Source organism: Myxocyprinus asiaticus, chromosome 7 (assembly GCF_019703515.2).
Source record: "Myxocyprinus asiaticus isolate MX2 ecotype Aquarium Trade chromosome 7, UBuf_Myxa_2, whole genome shotgun sequence".
Lineage (NCBI taxonomy): Eukaryota > Metazoa > Chordata > Actinopteri > Cypriniformes > Catostomidae > Myxocyprinus > Myxocyprinus asiaticus.
The window spans coordinates 38,155,167-38,171,678 of NC_059350.1; the positions used below are offsets into that span (position 1 = coordinate 38,155,167).

Sequence of the window (16,512 nt, forward strand, 5' to 3'; positions counted from 1 at the left end):
CATCTACTCATGCATTGTGCGTCACACAAGTATCTTTTTTCGCCAGCCCAGCACACTGCTAGTTGACGTAGCTTAGTGCTAGCAAGTAAAATTGATACTTCACTGTTTTACCACTCACACATGTCAGTCGTCCACGATTTTAGTTTGTCTGTTTGTATGTTTTTTCACAGTTTACAATGAAATTTGTATTTAAGGTTAGATGCATAGGGAGTTCTGATGGTATAAGTTCATAAGCTTTGATGACAGGTGTCAGACATCCAGTGTGGCCAAATAATTTTCCACATTCACACGCAGTAATTTTCACTCACATTTGCTTGCACGCTACAGACCTGTTTTTCCATTGTTGCATGATGTTTTTTTCTTGCTAACAGTGTCAAATGTGACATAAAAAAAGCACCTTGAGCTGACCGAGCAATTGCACAGATACTTGCCCGCAGTACTCGAAGTCAGCCAGCAATGCCATACCTGCAATGATGCTCAATTCCAGGCACAGAACCGAACGTTATTCTTGCGTACTGCGACGCAATGAGGGGGTAGTTTAAGTTATGCAGTTATATCATATCTAGCATACCCATCTCAATCAGTAAGCCATTCATTCAAATTGTATATGATTAATATAATGGACAAAACATGTGCTAATATAACGTTTAATATAAGGGAGTTGTTTTACAAAGATAATTGTGTTAAATATACATATTTTCAAAATACATTGTGTGAATGTTATCTATGCGTTAGAGAGGGGGTACGCAAAAGGATATTGAATGTTTGGAGGGGTACGCCACTGTAAAAAGTTTGGGAACCACTGGCTTAGATGTTTCCAGTCTCTAAATCCATCACGTGAAAAAAAAAAAATTGCATCGCCGTCAGTGCTGTACTCCAACCAGTTGAATTTCTCACACCACCACAAGGAAAAACAGTGCTGTTTTCCTGATATTATGGTAAATGGAAATCATTGCAAATCAGGCTGCGTGGGTGGCTCATCCAGTGAAGACAAGTCTTGTTGCGGCTTTCCAATGTCATTTGAAGTTGATGCCGGTGGTTCAATAGCAGATGGCCTGGAATCATCAGTAGACTGCCCGGGTTCATTAGCAGAAGGCCCGGATTCATTAGTAGATGGCTCGGATTCAATAGCAGAAGGCCCGGGTTTATTAGTAGAAGGCCCAGGTTTATTAGTAGAAGGCCCGGGTTCATTAGCAGAAGGCCCGGGTTCATTAGCAGATGACCCAGGTTCATTGGTAGGCTCAGTTTCTTGCAGTAGTTCAGTTGGGGGATACAATTTAGGCTTTTTAAAGTAATTACTGATTGAATTTTTTTTTAGCCATTTCAGCGCTCAACTCCGTAAACTCTTCAGTGTTAATTTTACGCGTCTACTTCATACAGTTAACAACGTGGGCAGGACTAACAGAAATCAACAAAGCACATTTAACTTTTATTTTTGAGTAGCGTATCCAAGCACCTGCAGTATAATAAGAGGAAACATAGCAAACTGTCCCAGAAATTGACATTGAACTATTATACAAAACTTACTTTAAACCATTATTTTTATTTAAAAAAAAAAAAAAAAACATGATAGTGTGATGTGATTTTGTTTTATTATTATTATTATTATTATTATTATTATTATTCAATTTAATTATTTCATACAAGTGTATGTAAATCTACAACTCCTAAGTGGGTGAGCTAGGCTTCCAAGTGGGCGGGCCCATGCAGGGTAGTTTACTTTGTTTTCAGGGAATTAACAGGGTTGTTAACAGTGTAACATTTTACAGTTATGTTCTATTAGTTAACATTAGTCAATGCTGATAAATTAAGTATCGTGAGCTAACAATGAACAAATTTGTACAGCATTTATAAATTTTATTAAAATGTTAATTTATGAAAATACTATTGTTTATTGTTCATCTTAGTTTATAATGCATTAACTAATGTAAACATATACAACTCTTAATTTTACAAGTTGTATATGTTGAAAATAACCAAGATTAATAAGTGTTGTAAAAGTATTGTTCATTTACGTTAACTAAAGTAGGTAGCTAATATTATAGCTTTATTGTAAAGTGTTACAGTTAATAGTAATGTTTATCATGTTGACATTAATAAATACTAGAGCCTGACCGATATGGGATTTTTGAGACCGATACCGATTTTAGAGAGGGAAAAGTCACCGATTACCTATATGGTGGCCGATATATTTAATTTTTGAGCTGGAATGAAAACAGACCTTTTTTATGTGGATTTTTCACCGATTTTGCATATGACTATGCAAAGGTAATCAGAAGGCTGCTTTCTTAAACAAATATTTTTATCAAAGAATATTTGACATTATTATACATTGTCAACAAATTCTAAAAATGAACACTGAGAAAATAAAGAATAAATAAAAATACAATAAATAGTACTGTAAAAAAACATCAGTACTGTATGTTTAGTATAAGTCAATTGCTGACCATTAAAATAAAGAATAAATAAAAATAAAACAAATAGCTAAATAAACATCAGTATTACTGTTTAGTATCAGTCAAATGCTGACCATTAAAATAAAGAATAAATAAAAATAAAACAAATAGCTAAATAAACATCAGTACTGTTTAGTATCAGTCAAATGCTGACTATATTAATACTGCTGAGTCAAGATAAATGGCAGCAGCGGTGTTACACTGGATTCTGCAATATATGTTCAGGGGAAACTCTCAACGGTGGAAAACCAGACTTTTAAATATTACATTTTATAAATGCAATGACTGGAATTGTTTGGTTGAAGGGGGTACCAAACTGTGAATCCTGAACAAAACAGTTTGGTAAACACATGTTTACACATTAGCTTCCACTCAGCTGACAACAATGAAAGTAGCTACGTGATTAGCTAGTTAGCTATAAGCTCGTTGTCATGGAGAGTAAAAGACGGACTTTGTTTATTTTACTTTCCAGCATTGTGTCTCACCAACTAGGTAATTACATAGCATGAAATCAACATTCAACAGACACAATCCACCACCGCACCATTGTCTGTTGAGCTGCAAAAAGATGCTCTGATGTTTACCTTTCAATCTGCTACATTACTGACTGCACTGACAAACTATAGCTGGCTAACAGCAAACAGACATGAGTGACATGGTTGTCAGGAACAAGGTTAACGTTATATTAGTTATATTGAAAAGGGAAAATGATGGGGTCATTTTTTATTAAGTTTCCAGTATGTAGTTCACAAACTAGTTAACAACTTACCGTGATGACACTGCTGAACTCCGTCCTGTCTGCAGAGCCACCGTCAGATCAGAGTCAGCTCTGTAAACAATGGAGTCGGAGCATGCTCTGCTGGACAAACTACACTATGACACCACTTCTAAAGCATTGTTTTCTGCATTATATGTTCTGAAACAAAATTTTCATATCAGTGCGTAACAGTAAAATATCCGCCGATACCGATATATCGGTGAAAGGCTAATATCGGCCGATAATATCGGCAGACCGATATGTCAGTCGGGCACTAATAAATACAACTTTAGTCATGCACATGCCATTATATGAGCTAACCCTCTTAGTATTTTGTCCATAATCTGAATTCATGTTATAAAACTTTTTCAGGAAGCTGAAATGAGCACAAATGCACACAATTTTGATAAATGCTTCTATACAAATGTTTGATAGAATCAGTGTTGGGTAAATAACTTAAAAAATTAATCCACTACAAATAACAAATTTTCTCTAAAATTGTAATCAGATTATTTTACTAATAACTTAATTGAAAAAGTAATCACATTACTAATTACTTTACTTTTAAGTTACTTTCTAAAACACTTTTTGCTCAGCAAATTCAAAATAATGTCTATATTTCTTTCTTGTTCATTGTTACACATAAGTCATACACTCAGTACCTGAAATTTCTCCTTCACAATGACTTGTTACAGGGCCATAATTCATGTATTCTACATATATAATATATCTGAAAGTCAGTAACTGTAATCAGATTGTAAGATTTTAAAAATGTAATGCATTACACTACTTTTTGTTTTTACTAAAAAGTAATTAGATTATAGTAACTAATTACTTTGTAACTGGATTACACCAAACACTGGATAGAATGTTGTCATATTTTACTTGACTCCCCTGCCTCACAGTTTTTCAATCTTTGTATCAGTTTCATGTATAATTCCTTCTGATGGATGGATACATGTGATTATGTGGATAGGAGGATGTTTGCCTTGTGACTCATGAGTGTTCTTTCTGTGTTATCTTATGATTTATATAAAATGATTATTTTTTTCCCCCACACATGCACATCAGTGTGTTTAGCACAGGAGTATTAAGTTTGGAAAGGAAAATACACTTTTTTCCTGTGACTGTGTTTTGGCTATTATTCAGCTTTATATCTGACCAAGGATCAGTATTGTTGTGTTATTTAAACACTGTTATCAACAACTGCCCCTCCTTCCTTTTCTCTGATCAAAGTCACACATGGATAAGCCATCATACACACCACAGACTGCTGTATTGTGTTCAGATTTGTTGTAATTCACCCCTGGCTGTGTCAAAGGAAAGGAGGCGTGGCGCTCTTTAACGGCATAATAGACTAGGCTTCTTGTGACCTTGTACCATGTGCAGCCTCTCTGGATCCGTACTGTTTGGCTTTTGTTGTTCTGTGGTTACCAAGGGGCCCCTGCCCTCTTTCATTCTAGCAGGAGGTCAAAGTTAATTTTCACAGTTCTTCAAGGTGGGATAGAGAGATGTGGAACCCTTGTCAGTCACGGCTGTCTTTGCGCATGCGTGGGGAAGGTATTTAGCGTGGCGCAGAATGGGAGAGTAGCATTATGCGTCTTTGTTCCCATGGAACTCACTCTTCCCTTTTGTTATCTGCTCTCTTTCAGTCCTCCCTCTATCTCTTGCCTTCAGAACGGCCTGACGGACCCTCAAGGTAAGCTCTTGCTTGTTCTTATTTCTGCTTTTCACTCTCACACTCTTGAATTTCCCATAGAGATGCTTGTGGATTATCCATTGGAGGACCTGAGAATTCTCTGTCTGATTTAAAGGCACAGTTCACCCAAAAATGAACATTCCAAAGTCATTTATTCACCCTCATGTTGTTCCAAACCTGTATGACTTTCTTTAAGTTTTATCTTGGGTAAACTATCCTGTTTAATTTCCTTGATGTGTTCAAGAACTCTTCCACACATTATTTGTGTCATTGTGTTTGTCTGTACAGTACATGACTGTATTCACTTATTCACACCCTCATACTAGTTTGTGTGTATGTGTGTGAAGGGCTCTTTACAGCTCAAACTGCACACAGTTCATCTGTTCCTTACTGCTTCTTTACTGCCTTTTATTTGGCTCAATTGCACATGCTGTCTGTAGAGTAGAGATATGAGGACCGTTAGTGCTGTATTATAAAGGGCTGTTCAAATGTGTAGTGGACAATTTAATTATACTGTCAATGTCAGTGTATGAACCTGTCTAATAACGGACCCATTCTGGATGCTGTTAGACTCTCCTTAGTCAAAATGGCACAAACTCTTGCTTATTTATAGTGCATACTTTTTTATTATTCACTGGGGCCTTAATGGACCTTAATTTGGCACAAAATTGCTGTTTAAATGAATAATTTTACTGCAGTCTTGTCTGCATGGATTTAACACTACTGTTCTAATGACCAGTGATCATGGATTGCTTTGGTTATTTTCATTTTCTGATCTGGTATTTATAGTCCTGCTAGTGACTATAGGAAAAGGCGAAAGTCAGAGCCATATTTCACTCAAGCCAACACAGAAAGTGAACAGAATGCCTGCCCACTGGACTCCCATAAAGTACAGACATTGAAGAAGCCCACTATACGTTCCTCCCCCTCCTCACCATCCAGAGCCAAAGGTAAAGGCAGACACATTCGCAATAGACTTCCAATAGACTGATCAAATATTGTTGTGTTAAAATGTGACATTTCAACTATGTTTTAATGACATGATTATGATTTATGCCTTTTACGAGTGTTAAACCAATGCAAAAAAAATTTCTTCAGAAGCGCTGTTTTGATGGATTTGTTCTGTTGCCTGATCCTAAATAAGTGATTAATAAATTAATGTCTATCTGTGCGTTCTTTTTGATTTACGCCAGAAACCGGATATGCTCTTTTATTAATTTGCTGGCCACGCATTCGGTTAAACCATAGTCTGTTTAATGAATGAGTTTGTGGAGGAACGAAATTCATTTTCAAACAAATATTTTATATGACTCTATAATGAGAATAACGAATAGTCTCAGAGTTATTCGTTCATTTTGTTGTGGCCGTGCATGTGCAAAATGTGTAGTTCGTGTTTTGTTCATTTGACATGTGACAACTGCATATGCTTTGTACAGGAAACAGAAATTATTACTTAACCGGAGTCTCCGGTTATGGGTCTTTCTTTTATTTGACACTTGACAGCTGCATAGGCTCTATATTGGAAACAGAAATTAGTTCATACTCCCAACCTTCCTTAAATACATGCAATTAGTTACAGTAGGTTTTACTTTTGTCCTTAAAGTTACACGAAACGTTTCTGGTCTCAAATTTTAGCTTCTTTATTTCTTGCATTTTATAACTTTGTGAAGATTTCTGCCATGATGGTTCTTTTCCATAACATTGAATATGGTAATAAAGAGTTAATTAATGATTTAAACTTTGTCAGTATGATGGGAAAATCACATTCATAAAGCAAGCTGCCTTAAATTCAAGCCCAGTCCTAAACTGTTTATAATGGATGTACTAACCTTTATCTTCTCTTCAGAAAATTTGATAGGCTACAAAAGCTATGAGGAAACCCCATATTATTGACAAATGAATTTATTTTTGGATAAATTGAAATTTGTTTTTCTTTCATGATGCATCCCCTTTTTGTTTGATTTATGTCCTTCTTATGTCCTTTGTGTGAACTGTAGACCCAAATCAAGTATGCCTTACAGGATTTCCATTTTTTAATTTACTGATAGTGATCTAAGACTATTTTACTTTAATTTTATAATTGGCAGAAAATATTTTGTAAACACTTCATGCATTAAATACATGAAAATAATTCATCATGAAAATTCGTATGATTTTAAAATGACATTTATTGTCATAATGACGTATTTGTAAGCTTTAAAAGAGAAAAATTAATGAAAGATAAGTCATGCAAAAATCATGGAGATTTCATTACTGAATAACATTTTTCTAGCTATGTGCTGCCCTATGTTTCATCAACTAGATATTGCTGTTGTGAAGAGATTGTGTAAAGCAAGCCTTATTCACTTTTTCACATGCTATTATGATTAGTGAGCGAATCTTTCAGTGAATTTTATTTTCTTATCAGTCAAACCAGTTGACAAATCAGTCTTGGTGATTCATTAGCAAATCGGTCTGAATCAAAATAATTTTTAAAAATCCTAATCTGGAAAGGTTATGGATAAATCATGGAAATTAATTGGTCAAAAAGTGTGGGTTCCCTGGAAATTATTTTAGACTGCATGCTTTCTTTCTTGTATAACTGTACTGACCCCCTCTCACTAACTGTCACTTTAACTGTTACCTGTTTTATTTTTCTGTCTCTCTGTCCCTCGCTTTGTCTTTCTGTGCCAGCTGAGCCCACTAACTCGCTATCTTGTTTCCTCTCTGTCATGCTGCATTGGATGTTATTTTAATTTACAGCTGGAGACGCTAGTGAGTCCCTCTCCTCTTGTGTGAGCTCTCCAGGTATGGAGCGCCCATCCTTTCGTCTCTCCTCTGACTCCCTCTCTCTCTCTACGCCAACCTGGCGAAGCTCCAAACGCTCCATCTGCTTTAAGAATGGTTGGCAGACACGTCAACCAGAAGCTGGAGAGTCTTGGAGCAGCGCTGATGACGAATCTGTCATGGCCCATTCATCACCACGGCTCAAATCACAGAGCTGTGATGATCTTTTGTCTGATGGACTTGGTGCTAGTAATGACAGGAGAGCATCCACTTCTGTGACTACCACTCGCTCGGAAAGTGCGGGTTCTTTGCTCGATGAAGGTGCTACAAAGCAGCCTCAAGTAAAAAGTCTTACCTCATCCCCCAGGGGGCATCGACATCATAGACGCAAGATGGCACATGATGCTCCAGGTTTTCTACAGCTTTACAAGAAGATGCACCACATTGACCGAGAACAGCTGTTGCCCTCAGATGTGATTCGTTCAGTACGTGCGCGAATCCTTGAACTTGAACGGCAACAGCAGCAGCAGAGGCACAGCCTCCATGGTTGGGCGCCTTTCAGTCACGAGGTACCAGAACAAATGGTTCCCAACCGCATATCTGCATATGAGCAGCTCATCCAGAAATCAAAGTCCATGCCAGACCTTGGAGATGAAAATGCCCCCTCAGGCACCACTACTCCAGGGTCATCAAGAGCCAGCAGCTGTCCCAAGCGCCGCTTTTCTGTTGAATCACTTTTGGAAGAGGAGGATATTCCAGAAAGGGCAAGGAGTCCTCCTGAGGGACAGCCAAGACCGGGAAAAGACAGCAATAGCCTGGTGCCAATCCTTGTGAAGAACCAACAGCAGCATCAAGATTACTCAGACAGTGAGCAGGATGCCTGTACCTCAGAAATGAGTGACATCCACATAGAGGGATCGTCATTGTACAGTGAGAGTGACCTGGATCATTGCTCTCTCACTTCATCAGAAAGCTTCTACGGTTCTGGACAACATCACCATTATCACCATGGACACCGTTACCACCGTCACCACCACCTGCATCAGAGTGTAGGTCAGAGTCAAGGTTACCAACACCGCCACCTCATCAGCTCTTGTAAGGGTCGCTGTCCAGCCTCCTATACACGATTCACCACCATGCTAAAACATGAGCGCCAACAGGAAAGGGCTCGGCAAGACTACCGCCCTGTCATTACACCTCCACTAGCCCAACAGTCACCCAGTGAGACAGGCCTTTCCAAACTGGCCTTCCTGGTCAGCCCTGTGCCTTTCCGCCGGAAACGAGGCTCCCCGCCCACCCAACGACGACACTGCAGAGGCGGACGGCCCAAATCCAAAACCGCAATTTATGAGGCTTTAGACGCCGCTTTGCAGGACATTTATGATCACATAAGGGCGGAAAAGGGGCAAGGACCTGCAAGGTTGTCAGATGATAGCATATTGCGGCGGATACTGGAGGAGTTGCTACCAGACGTGCCCAAACGCAGCTCCTCATTGAGGGCTCAGACAGGGTCCGGCTTCCCCTCCTCCTCTCACCACATCCACCAGCCTTACCATGGAGCCCACCAATGTGCCTCCTACCAGCAGCAACACCATCATGCAGATGCCACCAACAACAACCAGCACTCTAATGCTAATGTGCACTGCTACTCAGGTGCAGATATGTAGCTCTTTAAAGACTTGTTTTTATCGCTCATTATCATTTTGTAGATTCCTCAACATTACCTCAGATGTTCCCAACTGGACACATGCAAATGCTCTCACTACTTTTCCACCAGGTTGTCACGCTTATTAACAATGAAGGCACAGGTGCACTAGATATCTCAATTACAGTTTAAATTACTCCATTCAATAGACTCAGACTTTTAAACAACAGTGTTTATAATAATTATACCATACAACATAGTTAGATCTACAAATTTAGATAAAAGTCAAACCATATCAGGGATATCCTTAGACATTTGATAGCACGGTGCCTATACTGTATATAAAAAAAAAAAAACATATATTTTATATATATATTTTATGTCAGTCGTAACAAGGTGTTTCATACTATACAATATGTGAAATGTGAAAAAGTGGAAAAGAAGTATTAGCATTTCATGGTGCAGTTAAAGTCTGTCCTGTATTTGCATGCTGTGTTCACTGAGCTTAAGTTTCCTTTGTATTGTGCCCTTCCTTGTCATTATGTTTGTTCATTTGCTGTATATATATTATATTCATTTCTGAATAATAATAAAAAACAATTCTGTAATAACTGTAACAACTTTATTTTGAGGGTGCATGCCATTTCTTTTCATGTCAGATTGTTTCAGTGTACCCAGATTATCCCTTCCTATATGTTTGACCCCAAATATGAAATAAATAGTTTAAAACATTTTAATTGTCTCATGTTCCCTTTTGGAACCACTGCATGCAACCACTGGAACCATTGAATGTGGTGCCACCATGGACACTATCACAACATGTTTTCTCTCAGTGGACCTTTTCTCTGTGTGTTTCCACAGATCAGGGTTCCGATACAGGTCGTCTCACACCACAGAGCAGAATACCCACACCAGAAAGAGAGGTTTTTCTCATGTATATTTTTAAATGAAGAGTGAATTAGTTTTCATTTAATTAAAGCCATGTTTTAAAAACTGCAGGGCAAAATTAATTGATTAAAGAGTACCAAATCTAAGGCTTTACTCTACACATGTCATTGGGGAACCAATAAGAGCTTAATATCTTTTTTTATTATTTTTTTATCCCCTTTTCACCCAATTTGGAATGGCCAATTCCCACTACTTTAATAGGTCCTCGTGGTGGCATGGTTACTCACCTCAATCCGGGTGTCGAAGGACAAGTCTCAGTTGCCTCCGCTTCTGAAACCGTCAGTCCGTGCATCTCATCACTTGGCTCGTTGTGTAGGACACCGTGGAGACTCTGCATGTGGAGGCTCATGCTACTCTCCACTATCCACACACAACTTACCACGTGCCCCATTGAGAGTGAGAACCACTAATCGCAACCACGAGGAGGTTACCCCATGTGATTCTACCCTCCCTAGCAACCGGGCCAATTTGGTTTCTTAGGAGATCTGACTGGAGTCACTCAGCACATCCTGGATTCAAACTCATGACTCCATGGGTGGTAGTCAGCATCAATACTTGCTGAGCTACCCAGGCCCCCCAGAGATTAATATTGTAAATCCTGAAGCTTATTGTGCTGTACCATAAAGCACATAATATTTTAACCTTGTGGTATATAACATATTAATAACATCTTGTTGTTGGTAAAGGTTTTAGAATTATGGCTTATTGTGAATATGTTGGATAGCTCATGGTATTTCTGCTTGCCTCGTAGGTCTCCTCTAAGCAGATGACCTATCTTATATTGTCTTCTCTCCTCCATCAGAAACAGTCTGCCAGGGCTATTTATGATTTTAAAGCTCAGTCTGCCAAGTGAGTATATATATACCAAAAATCTGAGAAACTCTGTCTGGTGCATGTTAATGACATCACAACACATTCTAATCACAAACTCAATTTGAAACTGCACAACATGCTGTGTGAGCTTAATGTTTGTGAATGTGTTTTTACTTTCTACATGTTCATATATAGGGATATACACACGTTGTACCACAAGTTTTAACTCTTGGCCCAGCATTCAAAGCATTTTCTTTCCTTTTTGCATTGTTTTATGTTGCATTTTGCTGTTAGGCTTTTGCATACTACGATGCTTAAGTCATTGTCTCTGCATTGGTAATGAATGAAATTATCAGCTTGCATGAAAATGTTTGTTATTAAAACCATTAGTGTTGTTGTGAATTTCAGGGATCTTTGAAATATGTATATTTTATTAAACTAAGCATTTATTGTACATTATCATCAATTATCATTATCATTAATGAAGTCGGTGAACATTCCTTTGATCGGATGTAACAGTAAGTAGTGATGTAAGCCAAGGTAAACTTATGGTTTAAGTATGTTACTTTTTACTGTACTGTACTGTGTTATGCTGTGCTGTTTTGCATTTCTGTGGTCACAGTCATGCTTGAAGACATGGACATATGTGTGTTTGCAGGGAACTTTCTTTTAAGAAAGGTGATGCAGTGAACATCATCAGACAGATCGACAGCAATTGGTATGAGGGGGAACACAGAGGACGGATTGGAATTTTCCCCATCTCATATGTGGAGGTCTGTGTCCATATGTGTTTGTGACATTCATTTCAGCTCATAAGCCCAAAACGCTTACACTCACTCATATAATGATTTCCACCTCAGAAGGTGGCATCTCCAGAGCGGAAGCAGCCAGTCAGGCCTCCTCCCCCAGCTCAGGTTCGAGAGATGGGAGAGGCCATAGCTCGATACAACTTCAATGCTGACACTAATGTGGAGCTTTCTCTAAGAAAGGCAAGTGTAACGCTTATAACATGACCTCTCACACAAGCCTTGCAACAATCACATGTTAACTGACAGCAAAAAAAAATTTGTAGTTGAAATGAATACTTCTGAGAAACTCACATGTCCTTCAGTGTGACATGCAATATTCATCACATTAAAATGATCTACTATTTAAACAGTGTTTTGCTAATTCTTTTATAATTCTCATTCATGCAGTTTTTTATAACTTCATTAATTAAGAGACAACATGGAATATTTGTACTTTCAAAAATTAATTTATCACATCGCAGGGCCATTTAATATTAATTAGTAAAGGCAAAAAGTTGATAACATTTTTTGAAAAAGAAATGGTACAGCTAAACCACCTAAAACAACCACTTCCCTTATACATATAAATTGTATCCTACAATCTTCATTTTGATAAAAAAAAAAAAAAAAAAAAAAAAGCTTACTGATATATTATGCATCATTACTCAATTGCATTATAAATCCAAAACACAGTAACTACAGACAGTTTTTCTTACAACTATGCCCATATTTAGAGAAAACAGAGCATGAAAGTTTGATATTCCACATTTAACTGGACTATTGATAAGCTTTGAAGCCATTATTCTCAGTTTCAGTGTTGGCATACAGTAGTTTGGACTTTCAATGGCAGCATATTAACTTATGAGATTATTAAACATATTTAATACCCTTAAAATTAATAATGTGCAGTGCAGGTGTCTTTGTTCAATAAAATACAGTACTGTGCAAAAGTTTTAGGCATTTGTGAAAAACTTTCAAAGTGAAGATTTCTTAAAAAATAATGACAAAAATAGTTTTCATTAATCAATTAATATCATACAAAGTCCAGTAAACAGAAAAAGAGCTAAATCAATATTCGGTGAGACCACCTTTGCCTTCAAAACAGCACCAATTCTCCTAGGTACACCTGGACACAGTTTTTCTTCGTTGTTGGCAGATAGGATGTTCCAAGCTTCTTGGAGAATTCACCACAGTTCTTTTATTTATTTCAGATATCTCAATTGCTTCTGTCTCTTCTTGTAATCCCAGACTGACCCGATGTTTAGTGGGGGGCTCTGTGGGGGCCGTGACATCTGTTGCAGGGTTCCCTGTTCTTCTATTCTATTATATTCGCAAAAAGGAATCTTTGGGAGTATAAAATGTATATACCGCTGTGTGTGTTTGTGATGTATGTGTCAATGTTATGACTCCGGGCAGACACATCGCAAAGGTTCCGCCCTTCCAACCATTGTTTATGCGGTATTAACGGTAAATGCGTTAATCGCAATTAAGAAAAGTTAATGTGTTAAACTTTTTAATTAATCGTTTGCATTAATGCATTAATATTGACAGCTGTAGTAAAAATATAACAGTCACATGAAGTCCTCTTTGCAGCCTGAACCTCTTCAGAACTTTGAATCTTTGTGACACCTGTGCTAAAAACAAGCCATTCGAAGTGACACAGAGCGCAGTTGAATGCAAGATACATTTAAAACAAATGTAGTTAAAAAGTTAAAAGTTAAAGTTATTTTTGTGTTTAAAAAAATTTGACATTCCTGCATGCAGGGGTGTAGATTCTGGGGGGGGGGTGTAAATCCCCCAATAATCAAAACAAGCAAGTACGAAAGTTATTGTTTTATCTATTGACAGCATCAGGCAACTTCCATTCATTGAAAACAAATGTATTACCATACAAATGTAAAACATTTGTATGGTAATCTCTTATCTGTCACGCACCATTCCAATGTAGTCCAGTTTAACCCTCTAGTCTTCATTTGTACATTACACTGAAGAAAGATTTTTGAGTTTGTTTTGTGAGGAGTTTAAATAGTTCTCATCAGCAACTTACTCTGTTATCTCCATAGAAACAAAATAAGCAGCTCGTCGCTTCTCTTCTCTGCGCATCATCATTACTGGTGTACGGTAACCTGTCAAGGTCAAACATGTTTGGAATTACGCGAAAGGGAAAATCAAGTGAGCCTGTAGCGCTTTGTGTTCACAATGCACGTTATTAACCGAACTGCAGGCTGCAAGCGAACTGTAGTCAGACCACCTCCCAAGATGGTCTCGGTTCGGTTCATTTTAAAGGGGTCTGAGATCTTTTGGATTGTTCACATATTGCCAAAAATCCTGTGAACCATGCTCAGACCCCTGAAACGGACCAAATGTGAAACACCCTTACACTCATTCAAAACATATGATACTGAATGCAGCACTTAAAGGAATACTTTACCCAACAATTAAAATTCTCTCATCATTTACTCACCTTCATGCCAACCCAAATTTGTGTGACTTTCATTTTTCTGCAGAGCACAAACTAAGATTTCTAGTAGAATCTTAGCTCTGTAGGTACACACAATGCAAGTGAATGGTGAACAAAACTTTGAAGCTCCAAAAAGCATATAAAGGCAGCAGAAAAATAATCCATAAATCTCCAGTGGTTTAATCCGACTTCTGATCGATCCAACCTGTTTTGGGTGAGAACATACCAAAATATAACTCCTTTTTCATTTGAAATCTTGACATCAGCAGTCTCCTTGGTGATTATGATTTCAAGCTTGATTACACTTCTTAGCGGCATCTAGTGCCCGGCACATGCATCAAGAATTAGGAAGTGTAATCGAGTTTAAAATTATGATCGTGCCTGCAATGGCAAGATGTACAGTGAAAAAAAGTCATATTTTGGTCTGTCCTTACACAAAATCCATTAGATCGCTTCAGAAGACATGGATTAAACCACTGGAGTCTATGGATTACTTTTATGCTGCCTTTGTGTTATTTGGTGCTTCACAGTTTTGGTCATCATTCACTTGCATTGTATTGACCTACAGAGCTAAGATTCTTCTAAAAATCTTTGTTTATGTTCTGCAGAAGAAAGAAAGTCCTACACATCTGGGATGGCACGAGGGTGAGTAAATGATGAGGGAATGTTCATTTTTGGGTGAACAATTACTTTAAGTGTTGCATTCATTAGCATATGTTTTGAATGAGTGTAAATCTATATGCTGCCATTGAAAGTCCAAATGAAGTAACTACTGTATGCCAACACTGAAACTGAGAAAAATGGCTTCAAAGCTTATTTATAGTCCAATTAAATATAAATATAATATCAAAGTTTCACACTCTGTTTTCTCTAAATATGGGCATAGTTGAAGCAAAACTGTCTGTAGTTACTGTGTTTTGGATTTAGAATGGGATCTGGGATGGCATGAGGGTGATTAAATGATGAGATTATTTTAATTTTTGGGTGAACTATCCCTTTAGCTCTTGTGTGTGTTATGCATATGTTTGCTTTAGGGGGAGCAAGTAATCCTGTTAAGGAAGGTGGATCAGAATTGGTATGAAGGAAAGATTCCTGGCTCAAACAAGCAGGGCATTTTCCCTGTGTCCTATGTCGATTTGATCAAGGGCTCTCCATCCAAGAGCCCCAGTCACCAAGGAGACACGCACACATACAGTGCACAGAAGGTAAGCCTGTAGCACCAGATATGACATGCAGATACACATGCATACACACATAGATACACACCGGTATATTTAAACATCACTGAGGAATTGACACAATGAACTGTGGTGCAGGATGTCAAATGTGATCTTAATTTGTGTGTTCTATTTAGAAGACAAAAAAGCTTAGTTTACTCTCTGTCTGCTTTGCAGACTTCTTTTTGAAGGCAATGGGTTCATAAACCAATCTTCCTGCTTTCTTGTCCCTTGCTCAAGCAAGATACAGACTCCTCCTACCATGTTATGTGGCATGATTCTGCCACTAGGACCCACCTCCAAGCAGTAACCTGCGAATGGCTGTCACTCACACTGGGTCTCTCCACATCTTACCCATCTGCCTGTGAAAGTCCCGTCCCACCCACCCCTCCTCACTTACCCAGCAGCCTATACTGCACAAGCCCCCCACCCCCTGTTCCACCTGTGCAAAGGTTTACACCACCACCACAAAACCCTTCCTCAAAATGCTCTACTGTAACCAGCCAAGGACCAATCACTTCAGAGTACACAGTTTCACTATATTCCCATGAATTACTCTAGAGAGATAGACTGACAGCTGCTTATATAACAGAAGCTTTCAGTTTTCCTGAGAAACTGATCTCAGACCAGAATCTGGACCTGTTTAGAAAAGAAAGAGAGGGATGTGACAGTAAAAGGCTGTTAGAAGATCTGTGTGTAAAGGAGCAAAGCTTGAAGCAAAACTATGACCCATCCAGACTTATAAGTGAGCTTGATCCATATCACCAGCTCATGTCTATATTTATGAATGATCAAATGCACAATGAACTTGAAGTAACGTTGGTCAGCCAATCAAAAAATAAAGCTAATCAAGAATTAGTACCTGATTGGTTTATGTCAATAAGCTGCTGTCCATTAGTCCAACCTACAAATCAGAAAATATACTGGATAAACATGATATCTACAAGAAAAGGGCTGATGAG

At 38.1% G+C, this 16,512-nt stretch overlaps 1 protein-coding gene across 1 annotated transcript in view; it reads left to right on the top strand.

The window, feature by feature from the left end:
* sorbs2a (sorbin and SH3 domain containing 2a) overlaps positions 1-16,408 on the top strand; it is a 99,039-nt gene extending 82,631 nt beyond the window's left edge. Inside the window, exons 11-19 of the mRNA XM_051703126.1 lie at positions 4,866-4,912; positions 5,702-5,862; positions 7,655-9,331; positions 10,185-10,246; positions 11,023-11,120; positions 11,743-11,857; positions 11,945-12,073; positions 15,368-15,538; positions 15,791-16,408. Of these exons, the coding sequence (XP_051559086.1) occupies positions 4,866-4,912; positions 5,702-5,862; positions 7,655-9,331; positions 10,185-10,246; positions 11,023-11,120; positions 11,743-11,857; positions 11,945-12,073; positions 15,368-15,538; positions 15,791-16,111 (2,781 nt within the window). The 3' untranslated portion in view covers positions 16,112-16,408. The remainder of the gene's footprint in view (positions 1-4,865; positions 4,913-5,701; positions 5,863-7,654; positions 9,332-10,184; positions 10,247-11,022; positions 11,121-11,742; positions 11,858-11,944; positions 12,074-15,367; positions 15,539-15,790) is intronic.
* The last annotated feature ends 104 nt before the right edge of the window (positions 16,409-16,512 follow it).